The 14,798-nt window shown below is 42.1% G+C and overlaps 1 protein-coding gene across 2 annotated transcripts in view; it reads right to left on the reverse strand.

The window, feature by feature from the left end:
- Positions 1-14,798, reverse strand: part of SLC6A11 (solute carrier family 6 member 11) — a 375,576-nt gene that overhangs the window by 169,216 nt on the left and 191,562 nt on the right. For both annotated transcript variants that reach the window (XM_056524287.1, XM_056524288.1), the window contains exon 5: positions 12,815-12,905. In XM_056524287.1, coding sequence (XP_056380262.1) covers positions 12,815-12,905 — 91 coding nt within the window. The remainder of the gene's footprint in view (positions 1-12,814; positions 12,906-14,798) is intronic.

The raw sequence follows: 14,798 nt of genomic DNA on the forward strand, positions 1-14,798 counted from the left end.
CGGGAGGAGGTCAATAGGACAGTCATAAGGCCTGTGAGGAGGTAGAGTCTCAGCTTGTTTTTTGCAAAACACATCAGCAAAGTCCATATAGGCCTTAGGGAGACCGGTTACAGGGGGAACCACAGGGTCACGGCAGGGAGTACTGGGAACCGGTTTAAGGCAGTCCTTGAAACAAGAGGTACCCCAGCTCTTGATCTCCCCTGTGGACCAATCCAGGGTTGGGGAATGGTGTTGAAGCCAGGGTAGTCCAAGGAGAATTTCGGAAGTGCAATTGGGGAGGACCAAAAACTCAATTTTTTCGTGATGAGGTCCGATGCACATTAGGAGGGGCTCCGTGCGGAAACGTATGGTACAGTCCAATCTTTCATTGTTAACACAATTGATGTAGAGGGGTCTGGCGAGACTGGTCACCGGGATGTTGAACCTGTTGATAAGAGAGGCCAATATAAAATTTCCTGCAGATCCGGAATCCAAGAAGGCCATAGTAGAGAAGGAAAAGGTAGAGGCAGATATCCGCACAGGCACAGTAAGACGTGGAGAAGCAGCGTTGACATCAAGGACTGTCTCACCTTTGAGCGGAGTCAGCGTACGTCTTTCCAGGCGGGGAGGACGGATAGGACAATCCTTCAGGAAGTGTTCGGTACCGACACAGTACAGGCAGAGATTCTCCATGCGGCGTTGTGTCCTCTCTTGAGGTGTCAGGCGAGACCGGTCAACCTGCATAGCCTCCACGGCGGGAGGCACAGGAACGGATTGCAGGGGACCAGAGGAGAGAGGAGCCGGGGAGAAAAAACGCCTCGTGCGAACAAAGTCCATATCCTGGCGGAGCTCCTGACGCCTTTCGGAAAAACGCATGTCAATGCGAGTGGCTAGAAGAATGAGTTCATGTAGGTTAGCAGGGATTTCTCGTGCGGCCAGAACATCTTTAATGTTGCTGGATAGGCCTTTTTTAAAGGTCGCGCAGAGGGCCTCATTATTCCAGGATAGTTCTGAAGCAAGAGTACGGAATTGTACGGCGTACTCGCCAACGGAAGAATTACCCTGGACCAGGTTCAGCAGGGCAGTCTCAGCAGAAGAGGCTCGGGCAGGTTCCTCAAAGACACTTCGAATTTCCGAGAAGAAGGAGTGTACAGAGGCAGTGACGGGGTCATTGCGGTCCCAGAGCGGTGTGGCCCATGACAGAGCTTTTCCAGACAGAAGGCTGACTACGAAAGCCACCTTAGACCTTTCAGTAGGAAACTGGTCCGACATCATCTCCAAGTGCAGGGAACATTGCGAAAGAAAGCCACGGCAAAATTTAGAGTCCCCATCAAATTTATCCGGCAAGGATAGTCGTAGGCCTGAAGCGGCCACTCGCTGCCGAGGAGGTGCAGGAGCTGGCGGAGGAGATGATTGCTGAAGCTGTGGTAGTAGCTGCTGTAGCATCACGGTCAGTTGAGACAGCTGGTGGCCTTGTTGCGCTATCTGTTGTGACTGCTGGGCGACCACCGTGGTGAGGTCGGCGACAACTGGCAGAGGAACTTCAGCGGGATCCATGGCCGGATCTACTGTCACGATGCCGGCTGGCAGGAGGTGGATCCTCTGTGCCAGAGAGGGATTGGCGTGGACCGTGCTAGTGGACCGGTTCTAAGTCACTACTGGTGTTCACCAGAGCCCGCCGCAAAGCGGGGTGGTCTTGCTGCGGCGGTAGTGACCAGGTCGTATCCACTAGCAACGGCTCAACCTCTCTGACTGCTGAAGATAGGCGCGGTACAAGGGAGTAGACAGAAGCAAGGTCGGACGTAGCAGAAGGTCGGGGCAGGCAGCAAGGATCGTAGTCAGGGGCAACGGCAGGAGGTCTGGAACACAGGCTAGGAACACACAAGGAAACGCTTTCACTGGCACAATGGCAACAAGATCCGGCGAGGGAGTGCAGGGGAAGTGAGGTATACATAGGGAGTGCACAGGTGAACACACTGATTAGAACCACTGCGCCAATCAGCGGCGCAGTGGCCCTTTAAATCGCAGAGACCCGGCGCGCGCGCGCCCTAGGGAGCGGGGCCGCGCGCGCCGGGACAGGACCGACGGAGAGCGAGTCAGGTACGGGAGCCGGGGTGCGCATCGCGAGCGGGCGCCACCCGCATCGCGAATCGCATCCCGGCTGGAGGCGGTATCGCAGCGCACCGGGTCAGTGGATCTGACCGGGGCGCTGCAGTAGCGAGAGTGTAGCGAGCGCTCCGGGGAGGAGCGGGGACCCGGAGCGCTCGGCGTAACACACATGTACTAAAAAACTATGAGTAATAGGGAATATAATCCTAACCTCCAAGATCTGTCAGGGTATAAACATGCAACCACAGTAGATTCAAAAAGGCTAGCTGTTATGAAATGAACAAGATTTCAAATGTATATAAAGTAAATATTGCACAAACAACAATATACACAAGTAGCACAAGTAAGAAAGATGTACACAGTAAAGAGGTCTTTAAGCCATATTGAGGAGTTTAAATGATGGAAGCACATGTACCCTGCCACTATATATAGTCTATGGGGATGACAAAGACAGTCAAGTGCCCTTTCCAACAGATCCATCAGGTTCAATGAAGCAGCAAGGTGCAGGTGTGACCACTCCATTCAAGCTCTTCCTCTCTGCACTGCACACATGGGGGCTCAAAAATCCCATTTTAGAATACAGGGTTGAAGCAATAATATCTGTAAGCATAGTAATTGTTATTGTAGGACTGACTGTACTATATAAACCATATGTAAAGTAACAAGCTGACCCCAAAGATGCCCTAACATTACTCACACAAATATAGAACAATATTAGTCTGTAGAAACACATGCAGAGGTTTCCTGTATATGGCTGTACCTTTGCTGGGTCTTGTCAGGTTCATGGTAGGGTGAGCACTGAAGGTGTCAGATCACATTCATCCCTTGCCTTGCTCAAGGGGATAGACTAGCATTATATTTCGGTCCTTACCCTTTCACACTGTCGTACCTTTACTGGATATTTTTAAATCAAAGTGACATTTTGGAGCAATAACGTCAAACAGTGTACTAGTAGCTGGTTAATATATGTTAGGATATTTATTAAAACTACACACTATAAGCTAGAAAAGGAATAATAAACAATGAACAATAAATTACATGTTTTTCATCTCCTATGAGTTCATTTAAGTGTTACTGTCATTAAAAACAACAGTTGACATATCGATCAGTTGTGTCAAAAGTCGTTGATCTCACTGCTAAGACCTGATCATGAGTTAGAAGTCGGGGAAGCGGGCGGCATTGTGCTCTCGTCTTCGACAGGCGAGAGATCCATCCATTCCTCTACATAGACTTCTATGCAGAGAATGGTATTTTAAATGGACACTGTCATTAAACATGATTTTTAATATTTCACTCCTTATGCCAAAATAAATAACTTTTGTAATTGGCTTCCATAAAAAAAATAAAAAAAAAATTAACATTTTACGTTAGCTTTTCGGCTGAATACTTCTGGCCACCTGTGGTCTCCCTTCTTGGCCAGAACACATTCCGTCTGGTCAAAATCTGCGATTTTGGCCTACTGCTTGTAATTGCAGGAGACCAAACTCAGGAAGTGCTTCACTGCACTGAGCTTGATTGACAGCTGCAAAGAGCCTTACTGATAGCTGCACAGACTGAAAGCTGCACAGACTAAAATCTGCACAGACTGAAAGTTGAATAGACCCTCAATGAAAGATACACAGACTGAAAGCAGCTGAACAGAACTTGAGGTCTTCTATTCATCACAATGCCGCAACCATGTGAGGGCAGAAGTGGTCCCACAGCAGACTTCAGTGATGTCATGCCTGCTGGGAAACACCCACCTTCTTCTGCTGGAAGATTTCACTATGTGAGCAAGAAGAAAGGTAAGATACACAGCTTTTTATAGCTCTGAATTTGTTTAGAAAAGTTTATTCAGTTTATTTAGTGACAGGTACTCTTTACGGCATATGGTTTTGCTTGTGAGCAAGTTTTGTTATGCTACTGTAGGTTCACAGTGCAAAACAAGGAAGTGTTAGAGACTATGGTCCAGTTTAGTGAAGGCTGCACCAAGCACAGCCCGGTAAAAGGTTAATCATTATTGCACAATCAACAAGCTTGCATTCGTTAGAGGGATGGCACTTTATTTTAGACAGACATATGGAATTTCTCCCTATGAGTGCAATTAAAGGAGATCTACTGAGAAAATTAACGTATGGATAGGGGATAAGTATCTGAGCGAGGGAAGTCCGATTGCTGGGACCTCCCGTGATCACCGGGACGGGACCCTGCACTCAGTGAGGAGCACATGCTGCTTCATTCATTTCTATGGGAGCGATAAAAAGTCCTGAGTACAGCTCTCGGCATGCCATCTACCGGAAGACGACACACACTCCTAACTAAGAGGGCCGGGGTCCCGTCCTGGAGATTGCCTGTGGATAGGGAATAAGTTAATTTTCGCCGGATTACTCCTTTAACCCCTTCCCGCTATGGGACGTATGCATACGTCCCAGCATCCGACACGTTCGCGCACTGGGACGTATGCTTACGTCCTAGCGGTCTCCTGCACTGCCGTGGGCAGCGCAGATCGGCAGCGGGACTCGGCTGTCAATTACAGCCAGAGTCCCGCCGCAGCTGCCGGAGCCGCAATATCGCCGGTCCCGGCAGCATTAACCTGTTAAGGACCCAGGGCGTACCTGTACGTCCTGAGTCCGCTCCCGTTCTATAGCAGGTTGGGCCCGGCCTCTAACAACAACCGGGACCCATGGCTAATAGCGCACGGCATTGATCGCGGTGCCGCGCGCTATTAACCCTTTAGATGCGACATTCAAAGTTGAATGCCGCATCTAAAGTGAAACTAAATCACTGCCGGTTAGCTCAGGGGGCTGTTCATGATCGCCGCGGCAAAATCACTGCATCCCGAACAGCTGTAGGACAAGACGAGGGTCTCCTACCTTGCCTCCTGGTGTCCGATCGCCGAATGACTGTTCAGTGCCTGAGATCCAGGCATGAGCAGTCAAGTGGCAGAATCATTGATCAGTGGTTTCTTATGATCAGTGTGTGCAGCGTTATTGGATCCTATGGGAGCTATAACACTGCAAAAAAAGTGAAAAAAAAGTGAATAAAGATCATTGAACCCCTCCCCTAATAAAAGTTTGAATGACCCCCCTTTTCCCATTTAAAAAAAAAACTGTGTAAATAAAAATTAAAATAAACATATGTGGTATCGCCACGTGCGGAAATGTCCAAATCATAAAAATATATTGTTAATTAAACCGCACGGTCAATGGCGTACGCACAAAAAAATTCCAAAGTCCAAAATAGTGCATTTTTGGTCATTTTTTATATCATGAAATAATTAATAAAAAGCGATCAATAAGTCTATCAATGCCAAAATGGTACTGCTATAAAATTCAGATCACTGCACAAAAAATGAGCCCCATATGTATAAAAAAAAAAAAAAAAAAGTTATAGGGGTCAGAAGATGACAATTTTAAACGTATAAATTTTCCTGCATGTAGTTATGATTTTTTCCAGAAGTGCGACAAAATCAAACCTATATAAGTAGGGTATCATTGTAATCGTATAGACCTACAGAATAAAGAGAAGGTGTCATTTTTTCTGAAAAATGTACTGTGTAGAGACGGAAGCCACCAAAATTTACAAAATAACGTTTTTTTTTATTTTTATTTTGTCTCACGATGAATTTTTTTTCCATTTTGACGTAGATTTTTGGGTAAAATAACTGACGTCATTACAAAGTAGAATTGGTGCTGCAAAAAATAAGCCATCATATGGATTTTTAGGTGCAAAATTGAAAGAGTTATGATTTTTGTTAAAGGTAAGGAGGCAAAAACGAAAGTGCAAAAACTGAAAAACCCGGGTCCTTAAGAGTTTAACCCCATAGATGCCGTGATCAATCCTGATCACGGCATCTATGGTGTTGGCAGGGGGAACGCGCTCCCCCTGTTCACCAACGGCTGCGCCACTATTCAATCGCGGGTCGCCGTTGGCTGCTATGCTGTCTGCCTGCTACGGAAGCCTGTGAGATCCAGCCACATGCTGGATCACACAGGCTGTAGTGTGTGTTCAGCTGATCGGGTCATACTGTGCTGCAGTACAAATGTATTGCAGCATAGTATAACCTGTAAAAAATAAAATAAAAAGTTCTTCAATAAAAGTATGAAGTGTAAAAAAAAAAAGCCCCTTTCCCAATAAAAGCCCTGTATTATCACCAAAAAAGCTCAAAAACACAAATCATATACATAATATCAAAGACATGTATTATACAACTGTAATGTAAATTATCCCCTAGGTTGAACACCATAAAAAAAACAACAAAAAAAGCGCAAAATTCGCCAATTTTGGTACAAATAGTGGAATAAAAAACATCAAAAGGTAGCTCTTTTGCAGAAATGATACCAATGAAAAACACAGCTCATCCTGCATAAAATTGTTGGAAAATGAATGACAGAAAAAGAATTTTGCCCAGAAAAGGAAAAAGAACATAGAAAGCTATATGGGTATCGCCATAATCATGCTGAACTACAGAATAAATATAACAACTCTTTTACCGCACAATGTACAACATATATTTTTTTTTTTTTTAAATGCCAGAAATTTTCCAGTTTTTCACAATATTTTGGAGTTTTTCACAAAAATTGCTGCATGTGTCAACAAAAATGCAACACTTATATAAAGTGCAATATGTCATGAAAATGATATCTCAGAATCGCTCCACTCAGAAAAAGCGTTCTAAAATTATTACCATTTAAAGGGACACATGTCAAATTTTGAAAAAAGAGCCTGGTCATAAAGGTAAAAAATGGGTCCGTCCTTAAGGGGTTAAAACATTTTGCCAGTAGAAACAAAGTAGAGAAAAAGTATGGAGCACTGATCCCCCACACATTATGTTTCTGTGAAAGAAAATAAAGTATCCTGCTGCATATTAACCGGTCAGTGCTCCGTACCTTTTCTCTACTTTGTTTCTACTCATTGTCATGCTTACGGGACAACAGCATAGTGGTGAATCCGCTGCGTTATGGTTAACAATGTCTGAACAAAGTGTATAGAAGGGTGCAGTGACTTGCTGTCTTTCTATTGAAGAGAGTATTTTTCCATAGGTATTTATTAACATTTTGTTCAGCACAAAGTAGGGCTGGAGACCAAGTCAAATGTCAGCTCATTTGATGAATATTACTATGAACAAGTCAGAGCAGCCTACACTATATGTGAACCCATGCAGCCTGCAGAAGAGAAACTGAGCAAAATGTTTAATAAAGCTATAAGAGAACAATTATGAACATTTATCAATGGGTTTAGTCAGGTTTTCTTTACTATAATTGTCGCAAAATTGTCGCAACTGCGATTACGCGATTTTTCGTGCGACATTTTGACTGGAAAACGAGAAAAGCAAGTTTTCGAAAAATTTACTACGTAGTTATCATTTTAAAATGGAATACAGATAGTCAGGTATTTATTAACTGCGACAGTCACAACTGCGCAAAAAACAGGGTTAAAAATTGACTAAATTTACTCCAGCTCAAACATGGAGCAGAAAAAGATACTACCAAAATAAAAAAGGAAAAATTGCTTACGTGAAAGAAAATTATCAACAGGCTGAAACCAGTTGATAAATAAGTCACACATAAGTAAAAAAAAACAAGTAAGGAAAAAATTACAAAAAAAAAAAAATACATAAGCAAACATTGATAAATGTCCCTCAATATGTTCACAAGGCGGTTAACAGTACATTGCAATAAGTGAACTGCATTCAAAAGATGTCTATAGCCTTTAACCCCTTCCCGACCTATGACATACCTGTACGTCATGGGTGGCAAGGTGTTCCCGACCCATGACATGAACATTTTTGCCGCTACTCGCGGCATCCCGCAGCGCCCGGAAAGATGGTGGCTATCACTGATAGCCAGCCATCTTATCATGCGACCATGGGGGGTTTCATCCAACACCCCCCCCCCCAGCGATCGCTGCTATCAGCTGGTCAAATCGGACTAGCTGATAGCAGCGTTTCGCTATGAAAATACTTAGCAGCGCGGTGTGTAAGTCCCGATCACGGGGATCGGACACACACCGCTCTGCTAAGTGTCCCTTACCCGTCCCCCGGCGTCACTTACCCGTCCATGCGGTGTCCCGAGCGGTCCAGGCGGTGGTGCGTCCCGGAGGTGAGTTTCCGGCAGCAGGGCGGCATCTTCATTGGCAGCAGTGAGATCGCCGTAAAGCGATCTCACTGCTGCCTCTGGGAGTTTCAAAACTGCAAATCCCAGCATGCCCAGACAGCCTTTGGCTTTCTGGGCATGCTGGGAGTTGTAGTTTTGCAACATCTGGAGGTCCTCAGTTTGGAGACCACAGTATAATGGTCTCCAATCTGTGCTCTTCCAGATGTTGCAAAACTACAAATCTCAGCATGCTCAGTCTGTCCAGGCATGCTGGGAGTTGTAGTTCTCTAACATCTGGAAGAGCACAGATTGGAGACCATTATACAGTGGTCTCCAAACTGTGGACCTCCAGATGTTGCAAAACTACAACTCCCAGCATGCCCAGACTGCCCAAGCATGCTGGAAGTTGTAGTTCGGCAACATCTGATCCTTCAGATATTGCCGAACTACAACTTCCAGCATGCCTGGGCAGTCTGGGCATGTTGGGAGTTGTAGTTTTGCAACAACTGGAGGCACACTAGTTGGGAAACATTGTCCGTTTCCTACCTCAGTGCCTCCAGCTGTTGCAATTGTTGCAAAACTATAACTCCCAGCATGCACTGACAGACCATGCATGCTGGGAGTTATAGTTTTGCAACAGCTGGAGGCACACTGGTTTGGAAACACTGCGTTTGGTTGCAAAACACTTGAAAGTTTATTACTTAACTTAGTGTTTCCAGACCAGTGTTCCTCCAGCTGTTGCAAAACTACAACTCCCAGCATGCACGGAGAGCCAAAGGGCATGCTCGGAGTTTACAACAGCTGGATGTTTGCCCCCTCCCCCCAATGTGAATGTACAGGGTACACTCACATGGGTGGAGGTTTACAGTGAGTGCTGCAAGTTTAAAATGGCGCAAATTTTGCGCTGCAGCTCAAACTTCCAGCGGCAAACTTGCTGTGAACCTCTGCCCATGTGACTGTACCCTAAAAACACTACACTACACTTACACTAACCTAAAATAAAAAGTAAAAACACTACATATACACATACCCCTACACAGCCCCCCCTCCCCCAAAAAATTAAAAACGTCTGGTACTCTACTGTTTCCAAAACGGAGCCTCCAGCTGTTGCAAAATAATAACTCCCAATATTGCCGGACAGCCATTGACTGTCCAGGCATGCTGGAAGTTTTGCAACAGCTGGAGGCACCCTGTTTGGGAATCATTGGCATAGAATACCCCTATGTCCACCCCTATGCAAATCCCTAATTCAGGCCTCAAATGCGCATGGCGCTCTCTCACTTTGGAGCCCTGTCGTATTTCAGGGCAACAGTTTTGGGACACATATGGGGTATCGCCGTACTCGGGAGAAATTGCCTTACAAATTTTGGGGGGCTTTTTCTTCTTTAACCCCTTATGAAAAGGTGAAGTTGGGGTCTACACCAGCATGTTAGTGTAAAAAAATAAATTTTTTACACTGACATGCTGGTGTTGCCCTATACTTTTCATTTTCACAAGAGGTAAAAGGGAAAAAAGACCCTCTAAATTTGTAATGCAATTTCTCCCGAGTACGGAGATACCCCATATGTGGGCGCAAAGTGCTCTGTGGGCGCACAACAAGGCCCAGAAGGGAGAGGGCACCATGTACATTTGTGGCGATTTGCACAGGGGTGGCTGATTGTTACAGCAGTTCTGACAAACACAAAACAATAAATATTCATATGTGACCCCATTTTAGAAACTACACCCCTCACGGAATGTAATAAGGGGTGCAGTGAGCATTTACACCCCACTGGTGTATGACAGATTTTTGGAACAGTGGTCTGTGAAAATGAAAAATAAAATTTTTGATTTGCACAGTCCACTGTTTCAAATATCTGAAAGCCTATATAGATGCACCAAACTGACACAATATTATGAGTAAATATAAATCTTTATTATAATCAAATAGGATAAAACATGATAAAAAATCAGCAGCAGTTAGAAAGAAAACGACTCCGAACACAGATATTAAATAATGTCCAATAGGTACATGGAATGGCACATAAGTATAGGTATACAATACTTAATGAAAAGTGGGCTAAAAACAAGCCACAATACATGTATATATATAAAGAATACACCTAGAAGTGCCTAAGTAAACCCAGTACACTAATGTAAACAAGAAGGACATATGATGAAGTATAGCTAGTATAGTATCATTTGTCCAGTGCTATCGGCAGTATGAATACAGGGAGACAAGGATGTTACCCATACATATCTGAGGGGAAACAAACCACCTCAGTAAAAGTTGGAGCATCGGTTGTCCCTGAAAAAAGTCAGATTAAACAAGTAAGACTGTCCATGCACCTAGCCAACTGACACCCAGCTGTACTTACACAGGTCGGGAGCCTACCCCTACGTCGTTTCGCTCACTCGCTTCCTCAGGGAGTGTCATATGGAGGGTAAACGGAAGTATATATATATGATATCGACCAATCAAACAAGTTCTATAAGGATTAAATACCTGGTACAGCTGTGCGCGCTGTTTCAAATATCTGTCAAACGCCAGTGGGGTATAAATTCTCACTGCACCCCTTATTACATTCCATGAGGGGTATAGTTTCCAAAATGGGGTCACATGTGGGGGGTCCACTGTTCTGGCACCATAGGGGCTTCCTAAATGGGACATGCCCCCCAAAAACCCTTTCAGAAAAACTCACTCTCCAAAATCCCATTGTCGCTCCTTCCCTTCTGAGCCCTCTACTGCGCCCGCCGAACACTTTACATACGCATATGAGGTATTTCCTTACTCGAGAGAAATTGGGTTACAAATTTTATGGTGATTTCTCTCCTTTTACCCCTTGTAAAAATCAAAAATTGGGTCTACAAGAAAATGCGAGTGTAAAAAATGAAGATTTAGAATTTTCTCCTTCACTTTGCTGCTATTCCTGTGAAACACCTAAAGGGTTAAAACACTTACTGAATGGCATTTTGAATACTTTGGGGGGTGCAGTTTTTATAATGGGGTCCTTTATGGGGTATTTCTAATATGAAGACCCTTAAAATCCACTTCCAACCTGAACTGGGCCCTGAAAAATTACGATTTTGAAAATCTTGAGAAAAATTGGAAAATTGCTGCGGAACTTTGAAGTCCTCTGGTGTCTTCCAAAAGTAAAAACTTGTCAATTTTTTTATGCAAACATAAAGTAGACATATTTTATATGTGAATCAATATGTAATTTATTTGGAATATCCATTTTCCTTTCAAGCAGAGACTTTCAAAGTTAGAAAAATGCTAAATTTTCTAAATTTTCATGAAATTTTTAGATTTTTTACCAAGAAAGGATGCAAATATCAGTGAAATTTTACCAATAACATAAAGTAGAATATGTCACGAAAAAACTATCTCGGAATCAGAATGATAAGTAAAAGCATTCCAGAGTTATTAATGTTTAAAGTGACAGTGGTCAGATTTTCAAAAAATGCCCAGGTCCTGAAGGTGAAAATGGGCTGGGTCATGTAGGGGTTAATTCTACTCTCATGTCATGTTTTGTCTTCAAATATTGACAAAGTTGCATGCTCCTGAGCTCATAGTCCCTGATTGTGCGTATAACTTACAAAGGGTTAAGTATTTTTTTGGCTACATGAGTCATAAATAATCCCTCTTTTGAAGTGAAAAGGTACAGTGTTAGAAAAGTAGATTCATCTTAAAAAAATTTGAAAAAGTTTAAGAAGCAATTAATGTTCAAACAAAGATACAAATGAATATTCTGCTTCTTCTCACTTGTGTATTCAAATTAGAGGCCTACGAGGGTAATTCCATAATAATAATTAGGAGTATGAGTCATATATGAACCACAGGTTCATCTTTTCATTCAAATCTGGGCCAAGCTTGGCAGCGAAGCCTATTAGGAAAAATGATATGATACACTTTCTGGCTTAGAGTCCATATCTCCTATAGTTGCATTTATCTCACAGATTGACTTGGCCACATTTCTACATATTTAACAACTGTTCCACCAACATGTAGAAAACATGTTTTTTTTACTGGAATTTGTTATAGCATCAAGTTATGTAGAGAGATAAAGCTGTGTTTTTTTTCCCCATAAACAATGAGTCAATGTAAAGGATGTGAAATGTTGGGAATGTGGTATGTTTTTGAACTTCTTGCAGCCTGCACCACCAATATATATATAAATATATATATATATATATATATATATATATATATATACGGGTGGTGGGGAGTGGCTACCTCCATGTTGGCTCCTGCACCCCACCCATCTCTAGTAGGTGTATATAAGGTGCTTGGACGTCTCAGACCTTGCAATGCCTGTTGAACTGATTACACAGAGGCATATTCACAGTGTAGCATCCGTCCCAAGGAGGTCACCTTACCGCAGTGGGATGGTCCAAAGTATTTGGCCATGAGCTAAGTACCTCACTTTTTCATTTTTTTGCACTATAGCTGTATATAGTGCGCAAAAACTTTGCTTTGGATATGGGATAAGATGTCTATGGCTGGAATACCCCTTTAAAACTATCCTAATTGGAGACAGGAATACATTTCAACTCACTTTTTCTTATTGATCAAAGATTTCTTGAAGATTTTCGGAATGCAAAAAAACTATGTAATACAAATAAGTTAGAAATAGCTAAGGTTTAGTAAGTAATATAAGTTCTGTACTTACTCCCAGAATTCCATGACTGGAGATGTAGCATTGGCATATGATAACAGACTTCCATTGCTCATATTAAGTTTTTGGAATTCCACACATTTCTCTGTAAACATAGAAACAAATATATTTACTATGTACAATCTGGAATAAAATGATAAAAACTATTTATACATGTAATCCATGTGTGAGTTTTTATTGTTAAAGGACATCTGCAGTGTAAAGACACTTGGGTGACATTTGTCAAAACCTGTCCAGAGGAAAAAGTGCCCAGTTGCCCATAGCAACCAATCAGATTGCTTCTTTCATTTTTAACAAGGCCTCTGCAAAATGAAAGAAGTGATCTGACTGGTTGATATGGGCAAAGGGGTTAAGGACGCAGGGTTTTTCCATTTTCATTTTTTCCTCATCACCTTCTAAAAAATCATAACGCTTTCAATTTTGCACATAAAATTCCATATGATGGCTTATTTTTTTGCACCACCAATTCTACTTTGCAGTGACATTAGTCATTTTACCCAAAAATCCACGGCAAAATTGAAAAAAAATTCATTGTGCGACAAAATTGAGGAAAAAATTTCATTTTGTAACTTTTGGGGGCTTCCGTTTCTACGCAGTGCATTTTTCAGTAAAAATAACCCCTTATCTTTATTCTGTAGGTCCATACAGTTAAAATGATACCCTACTTATATAAATTGGATATTGTCATACTTCGGAAAAAAATCATAACTACATGCAGGAAAATGTATATGTTAAAAATTCTCATCGCGTACAGGCCGGTATGAGGACTCATTTTTTGCGCCGTGTTCTGAAGATTTTATCGGTACCATTTTTGTATTGATCGGAATTTTTGATTGCTTTTTATTCATTTTTTGATGATAAAAAAAGTGACCAAAAATACGCTATTTTGGACTTTGGAATTTTTTACGTGTACGCCATTGACCGTGTGATTTAATAAATGATTATTTTAAACACCAGGACTGGGCGTAGGGCGCACAGGTATGCCCTACGTCCTTAAGAGGTTAACCCCTTAAGGACTCAGCGTTTTTCCGTTTTTGCACTTTCATTTTTTCCTCCTTACCTTTAAAAAAATCATAAGCCTTTAAATTTTGCACCTTAAAATCCATATGATGGCTTATTTTTTCCCCACAATTCTACTTTGTAATGTCATCAGTCATTTTACCCAAAAATCTACTGCGAAAAAATCATTTTGCGCCAAAATTTAAGAAAAAACGCCATTTTGGCGGCTACTGTTTCTACGCAGTACATTTCTGGTAAAAATGACACCTTATCTTTATTCTGTAGGTCCATACAATTAAAATGATACCCTATTTATAAAGGTTTGATTTTGTCGTACTACAAATACATATATAATTATATGTTTACAATTGTCATCTTCTGACCCCGATAACTTTTTTTTTTTCCTCTTACAGGTCGGTATGAGGGCTCATTTTTTGCACCGTGATCTGAAGTTTTTACTTGGTAGCATTTTTATTTTGATCAGACTTTTTGATCGCATTTTATTCATTTTTTCATGATATAAAAAGTGACCAAAAATAAGCTATTTTAGACTTTGGAATTTTTTTGCGTGTACGCCATTGAACGTGCTGTTTAATTCATGATATATTTTTATAATTCGGGCATTTATAATGCGATACCACATATGTTTATTTTTATTTTTATTTACACAGTTTTTTTTTCAAACTTTTATTAGGGAGGGGTTTAAATGATCTTTATTAACTTTTCTTTCACTTTTTTTTTTGCAATGGATAGGATGCATAGGATAACATTGATCAATGATTCTGTCGCTTGACTGCTCATGCCTGGATCTCAGGCACTGAGCAGTCATTCGGCGATTGGACATACAGGAGGAAGGTAGGGACCCTCCTTGTGTCCTCCAGATGTTTGTTCCCGAACAGCCCACTGAGCTAGCCGGGAGTAGTTTACTTTCACTTTAGAAGCGGCAATCAACTTTGAACGCTGCATCTAAAGGGTTAAT

Source organism: Hyla sarda, chromosome 6 (genome assembly GCF_029499605.1).
Source record: "Hyla sarda isolate aHylSar1 chromosome 6, aHylSar1.hap1, whole genome shotgun sequence".
Classification (NCBI taxonomy): domain Eukaryota; kingdom Metazoa; phylum Chordata; class Amphibia; order Anura; family Hylidae; genus Hyla; species Hyla sarda.